The following is an 18,039-nucleotide window of genomic DNA, read 5'->3' on the forward strand; positions in this document are numbered from 1 at the left end:
CAACAGTGGGATTTCCAAACACAAACACCCCGGCACACACACACACACCTGACACACACACAAACAGTGATCCTTGTGTCCCCCAGGGAATACTCCCTATCCTTGGCCCGAGCTGGCTACGACCCCAGATGTGGTTTGACTCCAGATGTTGCTGCTAGCACCATTAGCTTATGAACTAATTAACCGTTTGTGTGAAGCTGTCCACGGATTAGGTGACAGCTTCTATGGCAAACACTCTCTTTATCTCCACATGTCTTTGAAGTTGAGAATGACCCGCTGTCAGAGTTTGTGCCATCATGTAACACACTTCACTTTTACAAGGTCCAATTTTGCAACAACACTATCAATTTAGCCTGTATGACTCGAAAACTCATTGGATTAATAACGGAGCAACCATGGATGATCTAAGCTAATGCTTAAGGCTTTTTTAGCATATTATTGGCATCCCTTTAACCCTTTTTTAAAAAGCACATTTAATAGAGGAGCAAACCATTGCTATTTGAGTCCTTTTCGTACTGGTTTCCATCAAAATATTACAAATAGTCAGGATCACATCAGGATAATATTGTAAAACATAAATGACAGAACATGATATGGTGGGGAAAAAGGTAGATAAATACAAAGCTAAATAAATGAATAAAAACTAGTTAAGCGGAATATTTCTCCTTTTCATACCTCACCATAACGTAGGATTTCTTGAAGTACCTCAGGACAAATTCATATAATCGATGAAAGTTCAAATATTGCCTTTTTGCCCTTCAATATATATATATTTTTTTCCATTGACAGGCATGTATTTGGTCTTCCTTAGATACTGACCTATGTGCAGCCTATTTTAAATAAATGAGAATAATTATAAGAGCTTTCTTTATACTTTGATTTGAATGCAGCAGTTTGTTTTTTCCCCTCAGTGTTGGAGAAGAGCGAGTTCAAAGACGAGTCCCAGTTCTTCCGTTTCTACGCGGACGAGGAAATGGAGGGAACTAGTACCAAGAGCAAGCAGCTCCAGCGCAATGACTTCAAACTCATCGAGAACATCTTAGCCAAGTCCTTGGTGGTAAGCTTTAACACACGCACGCACGCACACACACACACACGCACACGCACACACACACACACACACACACACACACACGCACACACACACATTCTCTCACACTGATATACATGATTACACAAAGGCTCATTGTCGCATTATGTTCGAATTGCCACACTTGCTCAAAAAAGTATTATAATAATGGGAATGTTAAAGTGGGAATGTTAAAGTGTTTCACTGAAGCCAGATGTAATTAACATCACTATACACACAGAAGCATCCCTTTTCCCTCTGGCAGCGGGGACTGCTTTAGGCGCATTCACACCGCGGTACTTTTCCCACAAAGGTTCATGCGAACTTAGTTCGCATGAACTAAGTACGGATCACGTTCACACCGGAAAAAGTCCCTGGGGTGGATTAGGCAAATGAAGCCGCTGACGTCACTTCTTCTTCTTCTGCTTTGGGCTTACTGGCAGGCCGCAAACCACTTCACTGCGTATACTGCCGCCCAAAGTCCCCGGCCGGAAGTCCCCGGAGTTCCGAGTAAATCGCCAGAACGCCGACACCTCCTCATCTCCACCGCTCCCATGTTTTATTTTGTGTTGCCATAAGTTAGTCTCTCTGCATGTCTGCGCTGGGCTAATGCTAATGCTAATAATGCTAATGCGAGGATAATAAAATGGCGGCTTCACAAAAGTTTTTGGGAGTTTTACGGGGCGTGGTTTGCAATCCGCCCAGCCAATCAGAAATATAGCTATTTTCTCACAAAAGAGAGGGACTTTCGAGCAGGTAAAAAGGTTCGCATGAACTCATTTTAGTACCGGTGTTACCGTTTAACTGGTTACACCGGGAACTCGTTACGTTAACGGTAGGAATGGGGCGTGTACTTTCAGGAGCCATTGTCGAATAACCAGGAAATACACATTTCGATCGCTTCTTTTGTTGTTTACATTTATCTTTTGGTATATTTGGCTCCATCGGAACACTTTGATGCACATTCAGTACAGTGTGTGAGGTTGTGGTTGCGATACCGATATCCGGACGCGTACAGCGAGGACTACAAAATGACAATGAGGTGACTGGGGATGTTCTGTTCAAAACATTGCAAACGTAAATAAATCATTTCAAATATGTATTTGTCTCCGACTTTCATTTGTACATCGTTGTTAATGTGATGTTAGCAGCTTTGATAGCTGTCCATACCTCCAGACAGCCTAAAAGTAAGACACAAGTGTTTACTCACAGCCCGAATTCAGCATCGAGATCCGTGGCCAGCTGTGATCCTCTCCGATTAACTTGTGACAGGACTTCTTTAGCTATTCTCCAGCGAGCAAGGTTTTATTAAATACCTCCATCCCTCTCATCACAACAAGACTCTACACTGTGCAGAGAAAAACAAACATAAATGAAAATAACCTTGCTGGATAGCTTAGAATGAAACAAACAAACTATCTTCCATGGCTGATACTGATGTCACAGTACGGCTAAACCACAGACAAGGTCCAGCGGGGGGGGGCACAAGTTGAATCCATATAATGAAATTGTTATTTTATATTATGTATATACATATATATATAATATATATATATACATGCTATATATATTTATATTTATTTCTATCCTACCATTGTCTAAGGCTGTCATGTGGCTATCGTGGAATTCCTCAAAGAGATCGTTGGCTTCTTTGGCTGACACCCACGACTTTGGCGAGGTGCTCTGCACAATTTGTTTCCCTCCTGCATATGTAGTGCAGTTCCCCATTGGTATTGAAATGTCCTAATTATACATGTATTGAGTGTTATAATAGCAGATGATGTTCTGAAGACCACATGTCTGACATTGTTACCTATAATCCTGAAGGTCTCTGCTCTTCTCTTGATAATAAACCTCTGTGTTCTATTCAAGCCATCAGGATAAATGTTGTGGATCATAAATCCATCAGTTGTTTTCACTAACTTCTGAATCCATCCCGTCTTGGTTAGCCCTACAGCTATTCTCTCCACGCACTCAATACTCACTTACGCACAGCCGATCTTTCTCTATGTCCTGTCTATCTATCTCTACAGTAGGCCTATCTCTATCTCTACAGTAGGCAATATCGCTGTCTCGCTATCTATCTCTACAGTAATCTCTACAGTATCTCTATCTATCTCTCTGTCGCTCACTATCTCTATCTGTCTCGCTATCTATCTCTCTGTCGCTATCTATCTCTCTCTATATCACAAACCAAGAAAGTTGTGACACTTCCGCGGTTTATATAGCCTATATCCGCTTCGCGTCGGGCCGAACCCACGCCCCTTAGCTGTGATATGATGAGCATATACCACGGCCTGTCGTGAGCTAGTGCTTAAATATATTTATTTCTATAAAAACGGTTACCAAGTGTGGCAATATGAAAGAAAATACACACTCTAATTTAAATAGTTTTTATTAGTAAATAATGATGTTCAACAATAAAATAGTCCCTCCGTTGGCCTTCTGCACGAAACATAGTGCGGGGTGGTTTGCTATGCAACAACACTAACAGGCTAGCAGAACATATTAGACAGACAGCGTTGATCGTTATTTGGCTATTTATTTACATTAATTTGTATGTTGCCGTTTATTGTGCACCCACTGAAAAACTGTGCAGCATCCGTAGAATGGCTTACAAGGTTACTTGTACTAGGCTGAGGTTGTACTCGGCTGTTGCTTGGCGTGGAGAGAATATTGCTCCATTTTCTCCGGTCTGCGAGATTCGGCTTCCAGTAGCTCTGGAGAGAGCTTTCACACCTGTGGCCACTATCGGTCATGATTTCTCTGCTTTCCAGACCCGCATCAGAAAGCTTCTGAATGGTGGTATTGCGGAGGCAGTGGTTGGTGTATTTCTGCTGTGTTCCTGCTTGCTTGCACATTCTAGGCAACATTGTTGAAAGGTGATTCACGCCCATTGGCTCTCGAGTGAACCTGTAACACAGCAAATGTGATTTTTAGTAGCTATCCTAATCTAGCCTAATCTATTAAAATAATATGCACTACACATCATTTACCAAACATTGTCGACATTGCAGTTCACTTGTCTTCTTGGGTGTAGATAAAAGGCAGGTGCGTCCGGGGGTAGGAGGGAGATGTATTTTTCTAACGAAGAAACGGGGCAGAGAGGATCACGAGGCAGTTCACACATAAATCCGCTTGTGCTCTCTTTATTTCTCGCCTGCGGGTCGTTGTGGTTTTTTGTGTGCTCATTGAACGTCAGCGTGACATACTTAAACCCGTTTTCGTCTGTTTTGGTGGTGAAAGACGAGGGTTTGAGCTGCCGATTACCCTCATTTCCCCTGCGTCCAAAGTGCAGTTGAACGTCAAAGCACACCTTGTTTACTAGCCCCTCCGGAGTTTTTGGATCAAGTACTTGCTTGATAGCTTTGAAGTCATCTTCTGTTATGGAAGAGTGATGGACTGAAGTGTCGAGTCCCTTCTTTCTCAACATCTTCACAACGCCGATGAACACATTGTTGCAAGTTGTGAACTCGGTGTCTTTGAGGAGGGACCAGGATAGACTGAGTGGTGGGTCATTGATGTGCCGGTTGAGTCCAGCACGTAGACCAATATAGCTGCTCAGGCCATATAGTTCGCCTTTACCGTTTCTGACAGTTGCATAAAAATCTCTCGATGTTATTGAGCTGCGGTTTTGTCGACGTCTGAAAGTCTATGACCACAGAATTATGCTGACACCAGTCTTCAAAGCACTTAACTGCCCATTTTGTTTGCTTCACAGTGTTGTGTTCGTTTCGTTTTTTTTCTAGTTGGTCTACCTGCGCATCACATTCTTTCACACACACATACGGGTATTGGGCCGAGGGCGACACCGTACTTCCGGTATCCGCCATTTCACGCGAGGTGCAAGCAGAATATCATAGTCTATTGCCTTAATCAATATCTAGTCAACTCTAAAATACCACATATATGCAATGGCATGATAATATTATTGTGACAAGTGGGGTATTCACGTGGTGTTTCCAGAAATTAGACGTAGATGCAGCCAAAATCGACGAAGGCCACTTTCGGGGGTCGTTTTTCCATACATCTGCAGGCAGTCTTGTAAGGGCAATCCGGCAACCCACACAGCTCTAGTTTACGCTGGTAACGACCTAGAGCACACCCCTCAAGTCCAGAGATGTAATCCGAAGACATGCAGCGATTTCTTCGGTCGTTAATTCAGAAAAAAAACCTAGTGCGCTCTGCCTGGCTACGTTAGCTAGCTCCATAGTAAGACCACCCCGGAGGTCGAAGTTAATCTTAAATGTTTCCATGTTATGCTTTGTAAGTTTGTTTCGTAACGGAAGAAATGTAAATATATTTATAAACGGACAAGTCAAATCAAGCAATCTGATTGGTCGATAGTGTTTTTGCGGACCTCTTTGATTACAGATTTGAAAACATCGTTGCTTGCTTTAAAAGTAGCACAATTCATGATGTCAAACCTTGGAAAGTATCTAGATATCCCTGCCCTGATGCCAAAGGAACTGCACACTGAATATGTTTTGCCGTTTGATGTCTATGTTTGGACCGCTGCGTAAAAAGGAGGGTTTCTGCCCCGTTACTTCTCCGCTGCTTCCTTGTTCCAGTTCCTTTCAGCCCAACGGTATACTGTTTTTCTCAGACGCGGAGGGATACTGACTTGTTGTGAAAAGTAACTTACAATTCTACCCGTGGTATACGCTCAGTATATCACGGCTAAGAACCAATCAGATTGCTTAATTTGACTTGTCCGTTTTATAAATATATATATATAGCATGTACATATTTATACATATACATATAAAATAACAATTTCATTATGTGGATTCAACTTGTGCCCCCCCGCTGGACTTGTCTGTGGTTTAGCCGTTACTGTGACATCAGTATCAGCCATGGAAGATAGTTTGTTTGTTTCATTCTAAGCTATCCAGCAAGGTTATTTTCATTTATGTTGTTTTTTCTCTGCACAGTGTAGAGTCTTGTTGTGATGAGAGGGATGGAGGTATTTAATAAAAACCTTGCTCGCTGGAGAATAGCTAAAGAAGTCCTGTCACAAGTTAATCGGAGAGGATCACAGCTGGCCACGGATCTCGATGCTGCATTCGGGCTGTGAGTAAACAACTTGTGTCTTACTTTTAGGCTGTCTGGAGGTATGGACAGCTATCAAAGCTACTAAACATCACATTAACAACGATGTACAAATGAAAGTCGGAGACAAATACATATTTGAAATGATTTATTCACGTTTGCAATGTTTTGAACAGACATCCCCAGTCACCTCATTGTCATTTTGTAGTCCTCGCTGTACGCGTCCGGATATCGGCATCGCAACCACAACCTCACACACTGGTACTGAATGTGCATCAAAGTGTTCCCATGGAGCCAAATATACCAAAAGATAAATGTAAACAACAAAAGAAGCGATCGAAATGTGTATTTCCTGGCTATTCGACAATGGCTCCTCAAAGTACACGCCCCATTCCTACCGTTAACGTAACGTAACGAGTTCCCCGGTGTAACCAGTTAAACGGTAACACCGGCTCTTTTTGGTGTGAACGCGATAAAAGAGTTCTCATGAACTAAGTTCATATGAACCTTTTGTGGGAAAAGTACCGCGGTGTGAATGCGCCTATAGATGACAAACGACACCTTTTGAATTTGCTCTGTATGCAGCTTAATGAGTCTTGTGGAAAACCAACTGTACTGCCTGGGATAAAGTCCCTTTTGGATTGGTGCTGAGAAAAGAGAGTATTATCTGCAGTCAGATATACTTTTCATTCAAGAGTTTGCTCTGTTCTGCCAACAATAGTGCATACATGAGGGATCTCTAAGGTAAATCAGTTACCAGGTCTTACACTGTATGTAAATTAAACATACAATGTGTGTACTAGTGAGGACTTTTTATGTAATTCAAACCAAGTCAACTAAATATCAATTATGTTTGTTTATTGGGTACATGAAATAAGGTCAGTTTACACTTAAATGTTTTGGTTAAGTCTGTTATCTTTGCGGAAACCTAGAAGCTTTACTAGCATCCCTTTTCACATCAGAGTGGGAAGTAGGCCCGGTCGCCCCCCTTTGAGATTCCTAATCCCCCTAGCCATGTGCTACTTGTTTAACCAAGGTGTGTGTGCTCTATGACTCAGCGTCTCCACTTCTCTTTTCTTCTCTTCCAGGGCGTGAGGCTGTACTGCCGCCTTCACAGCCTCCACACGCCTGTCATCAAGTAAGTACCTGCCCTTCTCCCCCCCCCCGCATATGCTAATGCCCCCACTCTCCAGGTGCACGAATACATATTCATGGCGGCTTCACATTCGGCCCGCTTGACCCTGTCTGTGATGACTGAACTAACAGTAGCCCTGCCAGGAATAGGAGCCCTCAAACCTCCCTTTTCTCTCCAAACTTTAGACTCCCTGCCAGATATTTGCTGCTGTAGGTTCACCAGATCCAGTTCAGGTGCAGGTTGCCAGGTTTTTCCTGAATGAAGGTTTATATGAGATAGCTCTTAAAGGATTAAGAAAAACTACTGGTCTGTTAATCTTTAAAGTTTTATGGATTATCTTAATTTATGCTAGTGGATTTTAAAATGTTTGTACTTAACAAACATTTTATAGAGGCCCTATTATGCTTTTTGGGGTTTTCCCTTTCCCAAAACCTCTAGTCTAGTGCCTGAAACGCCTCCTTTGGACTACTTTGTGTTTCCGTAAATAATGACATCACTATGTAAGACTCACACTTCTATTGGCTAGCACTTCAACACATTGTACGGGATAGGCTAAGAGGCATGACATCTCTAAGCAGTTGACCAATCACCACAGAGCCGACCGGCTAACCAATCAGAGCAGACTGGGCTCTGGTTTCAGACAGAGGGTGAAAAGAGGTGCTGCAGCACAGCCAGTATGACAAAAATAAAGAACAGTAAAGCATGTAAACATGTCACAGTAGAGGCACAACATACAATATGAACCTGAAAATGAGCAGACTTTTTACATCACAAATGACTTGTTTTCCCTCCTGTCTGCTCTCTCCCTCTTTAACACACAAAGACACTCTCACAATCACACTAACTGACTTTCTTACCTACAAACCATAGCACGGTTACACTGGAATATAAACACAATACAGTTTTATACACACTCACCCTACCTTGTATTTTATTTACCCTATATGATAATATATACAAATGCAGTTCTCCATTAGTTCCTGATTATTCTTTTAAACTTCTATGAATCCTTTTGCACTGATTGTGGGTAAAATACCTGAAGTGAAATTAGTCTCAAAAAGAGGAAGAATGATCTCACTGTACAGAAATGCTTTCCATCGGAAGAGTCAGAATCAAGTACAAGTTTATACAGAAGCACAGGAAACGCACACGTCTTCCCCCTACACACATTCTCAGTCTGCCGCGGCCCCTCCCTTATACTCTTCCCATTCACCCCTCTATCTCCCCCGACATCACTCACCCGCTGATTGAAGTGCCGGGCTTGCCATTGGGCGCAAACAAAAGAGCTTTTGGCCCGGGGATAAATCCTATTACCATACAAAGGCAATCCCTCTCCCTGCCATTCACATATTATGTAATAAGTCCTTGGCTTTTTTTTTGTAACCACCACTAAATTGGCATTGTAAGTAGCAACCATTAATTATAATGTTACAGTGATGGATGTGTTGCGTTTTATGTATTATAAATAATTATAAGCAGTGCCTCACTTTTCTTAAACTTTGTTGAGTGACAAAGCGCCCGCCACGTTTTATATAAATAAAAATAATGACATATAATAAAATGGATATAAACATAATAAAATCAACTTTAATGCTGTCTAATGCTGTAGAGAGGATGACTCAGAAAACCATTTGTCCCGCTAATCATTTATGAATGCTGCTCCCTTTCCATGTTGTTTTAATACAATATCAATCAGTGCACTTCTTCTACACATCTGCTCTCAACCGGTGTTTCTATTGAGCTTTCGTTCTGAATGTGGAAGTGTACAATATAGGGACACACCCAATATCTTACTCATAACATTGAGATGTTAAAGCGAATATACCGTTTGACACTCAAAACCAACCACCATCCACTTCCTGTTTCACATGTTTACATATATCAGAATTATAAATCCTTTTTTGGTGGCCACAGAGGGGACATTTACATCGTTTAAGCACACGCATTAATAGAAACACACATTAATAGAATACAAATCTAATAGTAGAAGCATAATAAGAGTTATGTATGTATATATATATATATATATATATATATATATATATATATTCATATGTAAAGAGGTGAACTAGCAGCCAGTATTAACTTTGTTATCAAGTCACATGTGGTCGAATGTGATAAAGTAAATGTACTTAAGTGCAATTTTACGGTACTTTTGCAATACCTCAGTATTTTCATTTTATGCTACTTAATACTTCTACTCTGAGATATGAGAAATATAAATCAACTAAATAGACATTGACAAACAATCTAAGGTTAAGAGGTTCATCAGCAGTATATAAAATAATAATAACATAACACACAACACATTTACTAGCTGTGACATTAATCCATCAATAATTATAACCTTAGACTTTAATATATATTATTCTAAAATAGGCCATAATGCAAAAATACTTTTACTTCTGGTACTTAGGTCAAGTCTGATGTCAATACTTTTGTACTTTAACTTAAATAATATTACTTTGGACAGTATCTACAACAACAATTTGTGATGTTGTAATTGCAAAAACACAAATAATATATATATTTAAGTTATTACTTCAGCGACTCTATCGGTTAACCAAAAATGTAGACATTACATAAACAGACACTGTGTTGGCAATGTTTACCACAAAGAGATTTTGTTATGTTAAACACATGTTTCATGTGAACCCACAGACTTTCAAGAACTTTTTTCACACACTATTGGCATTTTACTATGGTAATACATCCTTTAAATTATTTCATATTTCGTTGCTTCAATAGGGACCGAGACCACCATCTGAAAACCTTCAAATCGGTGATTCCTGCCAGCAAACTGGTTGACTGGCTACTCCTGCAGGTAAAAACGAAGATGTGTTACACTTTAATTTAATCAATACACATAAAAGTAAGCATGCAACAATGGTTTACAAATACCTGTCGTACTGAAACTGGGTAGTTTTCTTGTGTCATTGTCATAGATTCTTCATGTTACTATTTGACTTTTAACCACTGCATCGAAGGCCCAAGTCAAAAAAGTACTTATAATAAAATTATCAAAAATATCACAAATACTTTCTGCGGTTGAAATGGGACATACTTTCAACAGACAGAACATTTACGAAATTAAAAATACATTTGCAAAAAATAAATAAATAGATTAGTCAGATCACCAAGAACATATTTGATCAGCCTCCTAATCTGTCATTGTCTTTATTATAGACATATGAATTAACACATGATGGCTTACAAATCACCACCCTGATAACTTGATAACAGTCTGCTGTGCATGAGAAGGTGTGAAACATCCATTGTGAGTGACTGACTGACTGAGTGTGTGCGTCATTGATCTGGTTTCCCAGGGAGACTGCTCGACCCGAGAGGACGCTGTGACGCTGGGCGTGGGGCTCTGCAACAACGGCTTCATGCACCACGGTCAGTTGAATTTCATATCACACACACACACATACATGAAGGGGAAAGACATACAAGGTGACGAGGATTTCCCCCTTCATAATGACACCCTTCTTTTAACTTAAGTTAAAAGGATCAATGACACATGCATGGTGTGTTTGCCTTATTATTTACAGTGTTCACATGTTCACTGCTGTATTTTGATTAATCATTCCCTTACATTTTCTGCACTATTCTCTTTTCTTTACTCTATAATTCATTTTACCCTCAAGTCACTCGCTCTACCCACAAAATAGTTTATTAGAATATTAGCTTCTCCTCTGTCATGTCTTCATAGTTTGAAGAAATTGTTCCTTAAATATTCATACCTGGTCTCAGCCAAGTCTCTCATTGACCACATTGTAGTGGAGCGGCTTTGGGTCTATCCCAGCGTGTTGAGCGTAAACAAGCATTAGCACTGTACCCTAACCCCAGTTGTTTGGCTTTGCCACATGGCTGCCTGGGTCAGTCCACCGAACCATGACTGCTGCTCGAGGCCTACAATTGAATCTACTTAGAGGAAGAGTTTTTGTAAAGTGAGAACCACTTAAAGGAAGTACTTCGTGTTAGAATACTGAAGAAGTAATATGATGACAGTGCTACTTGATCGGGAAGTGAGCAAAGAATACAGAAGTCTGAGTCATTGTTACACATTTTCTATTTGGGAGATGTGTAGATAAGTAAATTATAATGAATTATTATCTCGGGTTGATAATATGTTTTAAGGTTTGGTTTGTTAAGGTTAGGGTTAGGGTCTTTCGTTGGCCAAGGAAGGCGTTTTTACATTTGTAGTGGATCTGAATCACACGGCAGGTATAAGCATTATTCATGGTTCACACGGTTCCTTGAAATCCTTGAAAGTTTGTGAATCTCAGGAAAAACCTTGCAACCTAGAAATAAATAGACAATGGTTATTATAAGTGATTGGATTGATATCTTTTGTGCGAAAAAAAAGTGATTTTGATCATTATAGTTAACGGCAGTTGTTATCCTCACCTTAAAACTGCAAAATTGAGTGTTCACACTTTCAAACCTCGCCATCACTTTAATTGTTGTCTGTTTGCTTCTGTTAAGCTTGTTACCGTCGACAGACTAACTAACCCCCCAGTGTCAGTAGCCTCTGACTTTCTATCCACCAGGGCGTGCAATGATTTTGCCTCCTTTTTCACTGACACAATTCAGAAAATCAGACAAGCAGTCAGTGCCTCTGCATCAGGAACAGCAAATGTGTTGTCTCTGTGTCCACCTAACAACAATTCAAGCACCATGACACAATTCCATCAGATTAATGATAAAAACCTAGAGGACATTATACAACTTCTGAAATCCTCCTCCTGCTGCCTTGATATTATTCCAACAGGATTTTTCAAAGATGTTTTGCCTTGCATGGCCTCAGATCTACTTCAGATAGTAAACAAATCTCTTCACTCAGGTATTTTTCCACAGGCCCTGAAAACTGCAGTCATTAAACCGCTCTTAAAAAATAATAATCTAGATGCTTCAGTAATGAACAATTACAGGCCCATATCAAACCTCCCATTTCTAGGTAAGATCATTGAAAAAGTGGTTTTTCAAAAGTTGAGTAATTTCTTGCATTTAAATAACTGTTTCGATGTGTTCCAGTCAGGCTTTCGTCCAAACCACAGCACTGAGACTGCTCTTGTAAAGGTCTTTAATGACATCCACTTAAACACAGACAGTGGCAGAACTTCAGTGTTAGTATTATTAGATCTCAGTGCTGCGTTTGACACTGTTAACCACATCATATTACAGTACTAGACCAACTGGAAAACTGGGTGGGTACATACACATCTGAGTTGAAAAATATGACATGTGGGGTTCCTCAAGGCTCCATCCTGGGGCCTCTTCTCTTTAACATCTACATGCTACCACTGGCTCAGATAATGAAAAACAACAAAATAAGTTACCATAGCTATGCAGATGACACACAAATGTACGTAACAATTTCACCAGGAGACTATGCTCCAATTCAAACACTGAGTAAGTGCATTGAACAAATCAATGACTGGATGTGTCAGAACTTTCTCCAATTAAACAAAGATAAAACTGAGGTAATGGTTTTTGGAGCCAAGGCAGAACGTATAAAAGTGAGCGCTGAGCTTCTGTCTGCAATGTTCAAACCAACAGATAAAGCCAGAAATCTTGGTGTAGTCATGGACTCTGACCTGAGTTTCAACAGTCACATTAAAACGGTTACTAAATCAGCCTACTATCACCTAAAGAATATATCTACGATTAAAAGACTAATATCACAGCAGGATTTGGAAAAACTTGTCCATGCTTTTATCTTCAGTAGACTCGACTACTGCAATGGTGTCTTCACAGGTCTCACTAAAAAATCTATTAGGAAGCTGCAGCTGATTCAGAACGCCGCTGCTCGAGTCCTCACTAACACTAAGAAAGTGGATCACATCACTCCAGTTCTGAAGTCTTTACACTGGCTTCCTGTGTGTCAAAGAATAGATTTCAAAATACTGCTGCTGGTTTATAAAGCACTGAATGGTTTAGGCCCAAATTACATTTCTGACCTCCTGCTAAATTATGAACCATCCAGATCTCTCAGGTCTTCAGGGACTGGTCAGCTTTCTGTCCCCAGAGTCAGAACTAAACATGGTAAAGCAGCGTTCAGTTATTATGCTCCAAATATCTGGAACAAACTCCCAGAAACCTGCAGGTCCGCTTCAAATCCAGGCTGAAGACTTTTCTTTTTGTCGCTGCTTTTAATTGAACTATTCATATCTTAGACTGCACTGTAACTTTTATCCATGTATTTTTCCTTTTAATGTTTTAAATTTAAACTTAATTAATTTCTCCATGATATTTATGAGAGGGACTGCTCGAAAGTAGGATATTTGGGATATCCATCGTAGCCAGGGTTTACGATCAGTTTTTAGGTGAGTTGTACTGAGGAACAAGTATCACAGCACTGACGGGTGAAAAATAGTGTTTTGGTAACACGGGGTGTTCAGGTAACACTTAAAGACTTTGTTATGGAACGCAAAGCAGAGTAGGGGGCTAGTACACCCTCCTGAGGGTCCAATTGTGGATGTCATGCGAGCAAAACATGGTGAAAACCGTCTGAAACTCCATGACATTTATGAGAGGGACTGCTCGAAAGTAGGACATTTGGGATATCCATCGTAGCCAGGGTTTACGATCAGTTTTTAGGTGAGTTGTACTGAGGAACAAGTATCACAGCACCGACGGGTGAAAAATAGTGTTTTGGTAACACGGGGTGTTCAGGTAACACTTAAAGACTTTGTTATGGAATGCAAAGCAGAGTAGGTGGCTACTACACCCTCCTGAGGGTCCGATTGCGGATGTCATGCGTGCATAACATGGTGAAAACAATCAGTCTAAATCAGGGGTCTCCAACACGTCGATCTCGCGGGCAGCTTTTCAGTAGCTCGCCGCTTGATTATCGATTATAGCGTAGTAAGGTTGCTTCTTGATTTTTCGGCCGCGGCCGGACAATAAAGTTTTTTATTTTAGAATTGTTTCTGTCACACGAATATAAAATTGGTCCGTGACGCAGAGATCAAGGAGCAGATGTGACAGCGGCACAGCGACACCACACACGGAGCAGTCTGCTTTCTCCAGCAGCACCAGTCAGAACCAACGGCAGAATGACCCGCTCTGAATCAGGCCGCGTCGCTGCGGTTCAGAGACACAGAGGGAGGGATTTGTGTTTTTGAAAAACACTCGTTATTGTCATGTCAGGTTTTTGGTGGATTTAATCAAGTCTTGGATTGCAGAGTATGAATGTCCTCTTGCTATTTTCAGTTAAATACGCGTGTAAAGTTTGTGAAGGCAGGAGGAAAGCTTCCGCGATCACCGTCTCCTCTCTGTTCCTCCAAGCCCCGCCCCCTCCTGAAAATAACTACTAATAAGAGTGACAGGCTGATAGTGACCTGATAGAAACGTTATTATTCACTTAATCACTGATTGAGATGATGAAGATAACTTAATCTCATACATTCATGGGATTCATGTAACGGTAAAACAGAGAATGTAAGTGTGCACCCACATGCACTATTTTTGTTTTTATAATGCTGTTGTAAATACTCCTGTTGTCTGCTTTGTTCAGACTCAGGTCATGTGTGTGATGCCTCATTCAAGACATTCAGTGTCCTTTTTTTAACAGAAGACCGTTGCTTGAAGCTGCAGCTAGACTGCAGAAGTACATACACCTGTATGGTGGACTCCATGCAGCGCCAGTCATCTCACTGACTGTAAAAAAGAGTGAATGCACTTATTTTACAGACGTGCCATAAGATGCTTGCAAGGTGGTGATTAAGGCGATGTATTTACTATGTGGGCCATAAGAAGAAGTGAAAACATTGTAATTTGCTCTTGGACATTTATGTGAATCTTCAGTGAAGTACTTACTATGTTGTCCATATTAATACGTGAGAAATTGTCGTTTTCTTGCACCTTGATGTGAAGTTAAGATTTTAGATAAGCTTTAGGTATTGATTTCACAAAAAAGTAGCTTAATTCAACTGATGAGTGCTATGTGAATAAATGTAAGCGATGTGATGCAAGTAGCTCTTGGCCACTTTCATTTTTTCAAAGTAGCTCTCAGGTGGAGGAAGGTTGGAGACCCCTGGTCTAAATTAACAATCGGGATGGAAATGTTCGGATTTCCAAAGGGAGGTTCTGTGAATAAATTAAAAATCAAGAACCGAAATAATTGAACTATTCATATCTTACATGTAGACTGCACTGTAACTTTTACCTTTTAATGTTTATTTTATTAGCTTTTCTTTTTAATGACTGATTTTAAATGCCATTTTCTTAATGTCTTTCATTTTTCTTTTAATGTTTCTTTTATCTTTTACTGTTTTTAAATGCCTTTGGCTGAATGTCTTTCATTTTTGTAAAGCACCTTGAATTGCCTGGTGCTGAAAGGTGCTATATAAATAAACTTGCCTTGCCTTGCTAGTTCTCATTAGAAACATTCTCAGTGTTGTAACGGCAATTCATCTTGATCTGCGGCTCAAACTATGCTATGTAGGGACCTTGAATTGGAGGGAATTCGGCCTGTAAAGTCCATGAACTTGATGTTTAAAAAGCTCTGGGATTATGTTTTCCTCCATGGAAACGGCCTTGGTAGAGCTCTGCTCTCTGCGATGGGCCTTTCATTTTAATTGGAATAGTTCATACCCTCTTAAAGATCGAATTGGAATACATTAATACAGCAAACGGGCACCATTTCACAGGCTACTTTCTAACATGGCTTGCAGCACTCGGTACAAGTGATAGACTGTACAGGATTAATAGCGTACAAACCTCTTCTCAAGTTTTTATATTTAATTGTCATTTTAACACATAAAATCAGTCCTTGGTTGTTTAAAAGTGGCTTTCTTTTTCTTAAACTCAGCTGATTGACACCTCACCCATCATTTCTTTTTTTTATTTATTTAATTAGTTTGTTAATGTTGCTAAAAAAAAGTAAAAGGTGAAGAATTCCAGAAGCACAACAAAAGAAAAAGTTAAACGAATTTAAAAAAAAAACATGCCTTGAGTCAGAGCAGTTTTTTCTTTACATTATCAACAGAAAGAAAGGAATACAAAAATAAAATAAACAATAATAATAACATTACATTTAGAAAATGTTTATATACACACATAAAACCTACGTACAAAATGTAAAGTTGATATAAAACAGCCCCAATAATGATGACACTTAAAGTACATGTTCAAAACTAAATCCAAATGAACATACAAAACAATAATATTTTAGTTGGGATCGTAGTTAAAAGTGAAAACACTGTAATATGAGGAACAAAGTTGATTGAAAGACAATGATAGGGGGCTAGGACATGTCATCAGAGTACCTCCCCTTGCTTCATTTAATAGTAAAAGCCACTCACACCTCCCTCCCTCCCTCCCTTCACCATCTGTTGTTGGTGTCACCTGTTCTTTTTTACCTCGCCCTCCTCTCTGCCCTTCCCCAGGGTCACGACCTCTCTCCTCTCCGCCTGTCCACACTCCTCACCTTTCCCCAACTCACACTTTTTAGTCCTTACTCAGCACATCTGTTGCTCTTCACCTGGTCTCTGTCGAACTCTTATTCTTTTTCTGGCTTTGTCATGTCCTTGTCTTCCTTCACTTGTCTTTGTATGTCTGTCTGTCTGCCTGCTGGTAATTGATATGAGGTTATGAGGCTCCTCACTGATAACATATAACATGGTTAAATGCCTTTCGTCTGTCCTTACCTGCTTACATCATATATCCACATGTCTGTCAAGACCACCTGTTGGGTTTTGTCCTTCAGGTTACAAACAGGGAACAATTTTCACCTATCCTCCATTACTCCTGTTATACTCTCAACATTAACAGATTGAAAGATTTATTTACTGATCTTATTCATCATATGCGTATTTGTTATGCTTTTTGACATACAAAACAATTAAAATAGGCAAATGTTCATATTGAAAACAAAACATGGTTTTCTTGTGAATGACGTAGTATTCAAAAGTTATATCAAGTGATTCAGTGAATACATATCCAACACTCCAGCAGCACTCCCTCCAGTTGAATATGTGGTGTTATGCTATTATTTGACCACAGCCCGTGACTCAGAGGAAATAACTCACGTTCAGGCTTTGTTTTAACTGGCATAAGGCCAGTGGAGTGGGTGTGTGTGTAATCAGTTTAGGAAGGCTTTCATTCACCTGAGGGGCCAGATGCTCGCCAAATCTCTGAACAGCTGGGTACAGCCTCAGCCATATAGATGTATGCACCTAAGATTTGGTAATGTTCCTAGTTGGAAGTCTTTGTATGGGTAGATGTGTGTGAGATTTTGGCCAAATGTAATACATTCTGTGACATCCAGGATGGATGTTTTTTAAATGTTTAACTTTAAACACAAGGATATCTACCTCCCACATCATGGCTTTACTCCAAATGTGAGCTTCCTGTGTCACTGTCATTTCATACACACTTGTGTATCTGCACCTGTTGCTGCATTGTTCGGAGACTTGATGCAAGTAAAACAGACAGTGAGAATTGTTGCCAGCGAGAAGAGCCGTCACTATTTATTCTAATGTTGTGTTCAACAAAAAGTTACAAAATCAATGTTAAAATACAAAAAAATAATCCAAGAAATGTTTTGTTGACAATAAATGCTCACATACTGTAACTGAAGGTCTCAATGGCATTGGCTTAGGTTCTTTCCTGAGAAATATTAAAGGAGCCCTATTATGCTTTCTGGTGTTTACCCTTTCCTGTAGTGTGTTAAATAGGTTTTTGTACATCTAACACTCCACACAGCCCCCCCCCCCTGCCTAAAATGCCTCAATTGTGGTCCTTTGTTTTCTTACGCAACATAGTGACATCA

General features: G+C 40.1%; 1 protein-coding gene across 1 annotated transcript in view; it reads left to right on the forward strand.

Moving 5' to 3' along the window:
- prex1 (phosphatidylinositol-3,4,5-trisphosphate-dependent Rac exchange factor 1) overlaps positions 1-18,039 on the forward strand; it is a 124,733-nt gene that overhangs the window by 65,531 nt on the left and 41,163 nt on the right. The window contains exon 16 of the mRNA XM_034086497.2: positions 912-1,057. Coding sequence (XP_033942388.1) covers positions 912-1,057 — 146 coding nt within the window. The remainder of the gene's footprint in view (positions 1-911; positions 1,058-18,039) is intronic.

This window comes from Pseudochaenichthys georgianus, chromosome 7 (genome assembly GCF_902827115.2).
Source record: "Pseudochaenichthys georgianus chromosome 7, fPseGeo1.2, whole genome shotgun sequence".
NCBI lineage: Eukaryota > Metazoa > Chordata > Actinopteri > Perciformes > Channichthyidae > Pseudochaenichthys > Pseudochaenichthys georgianus.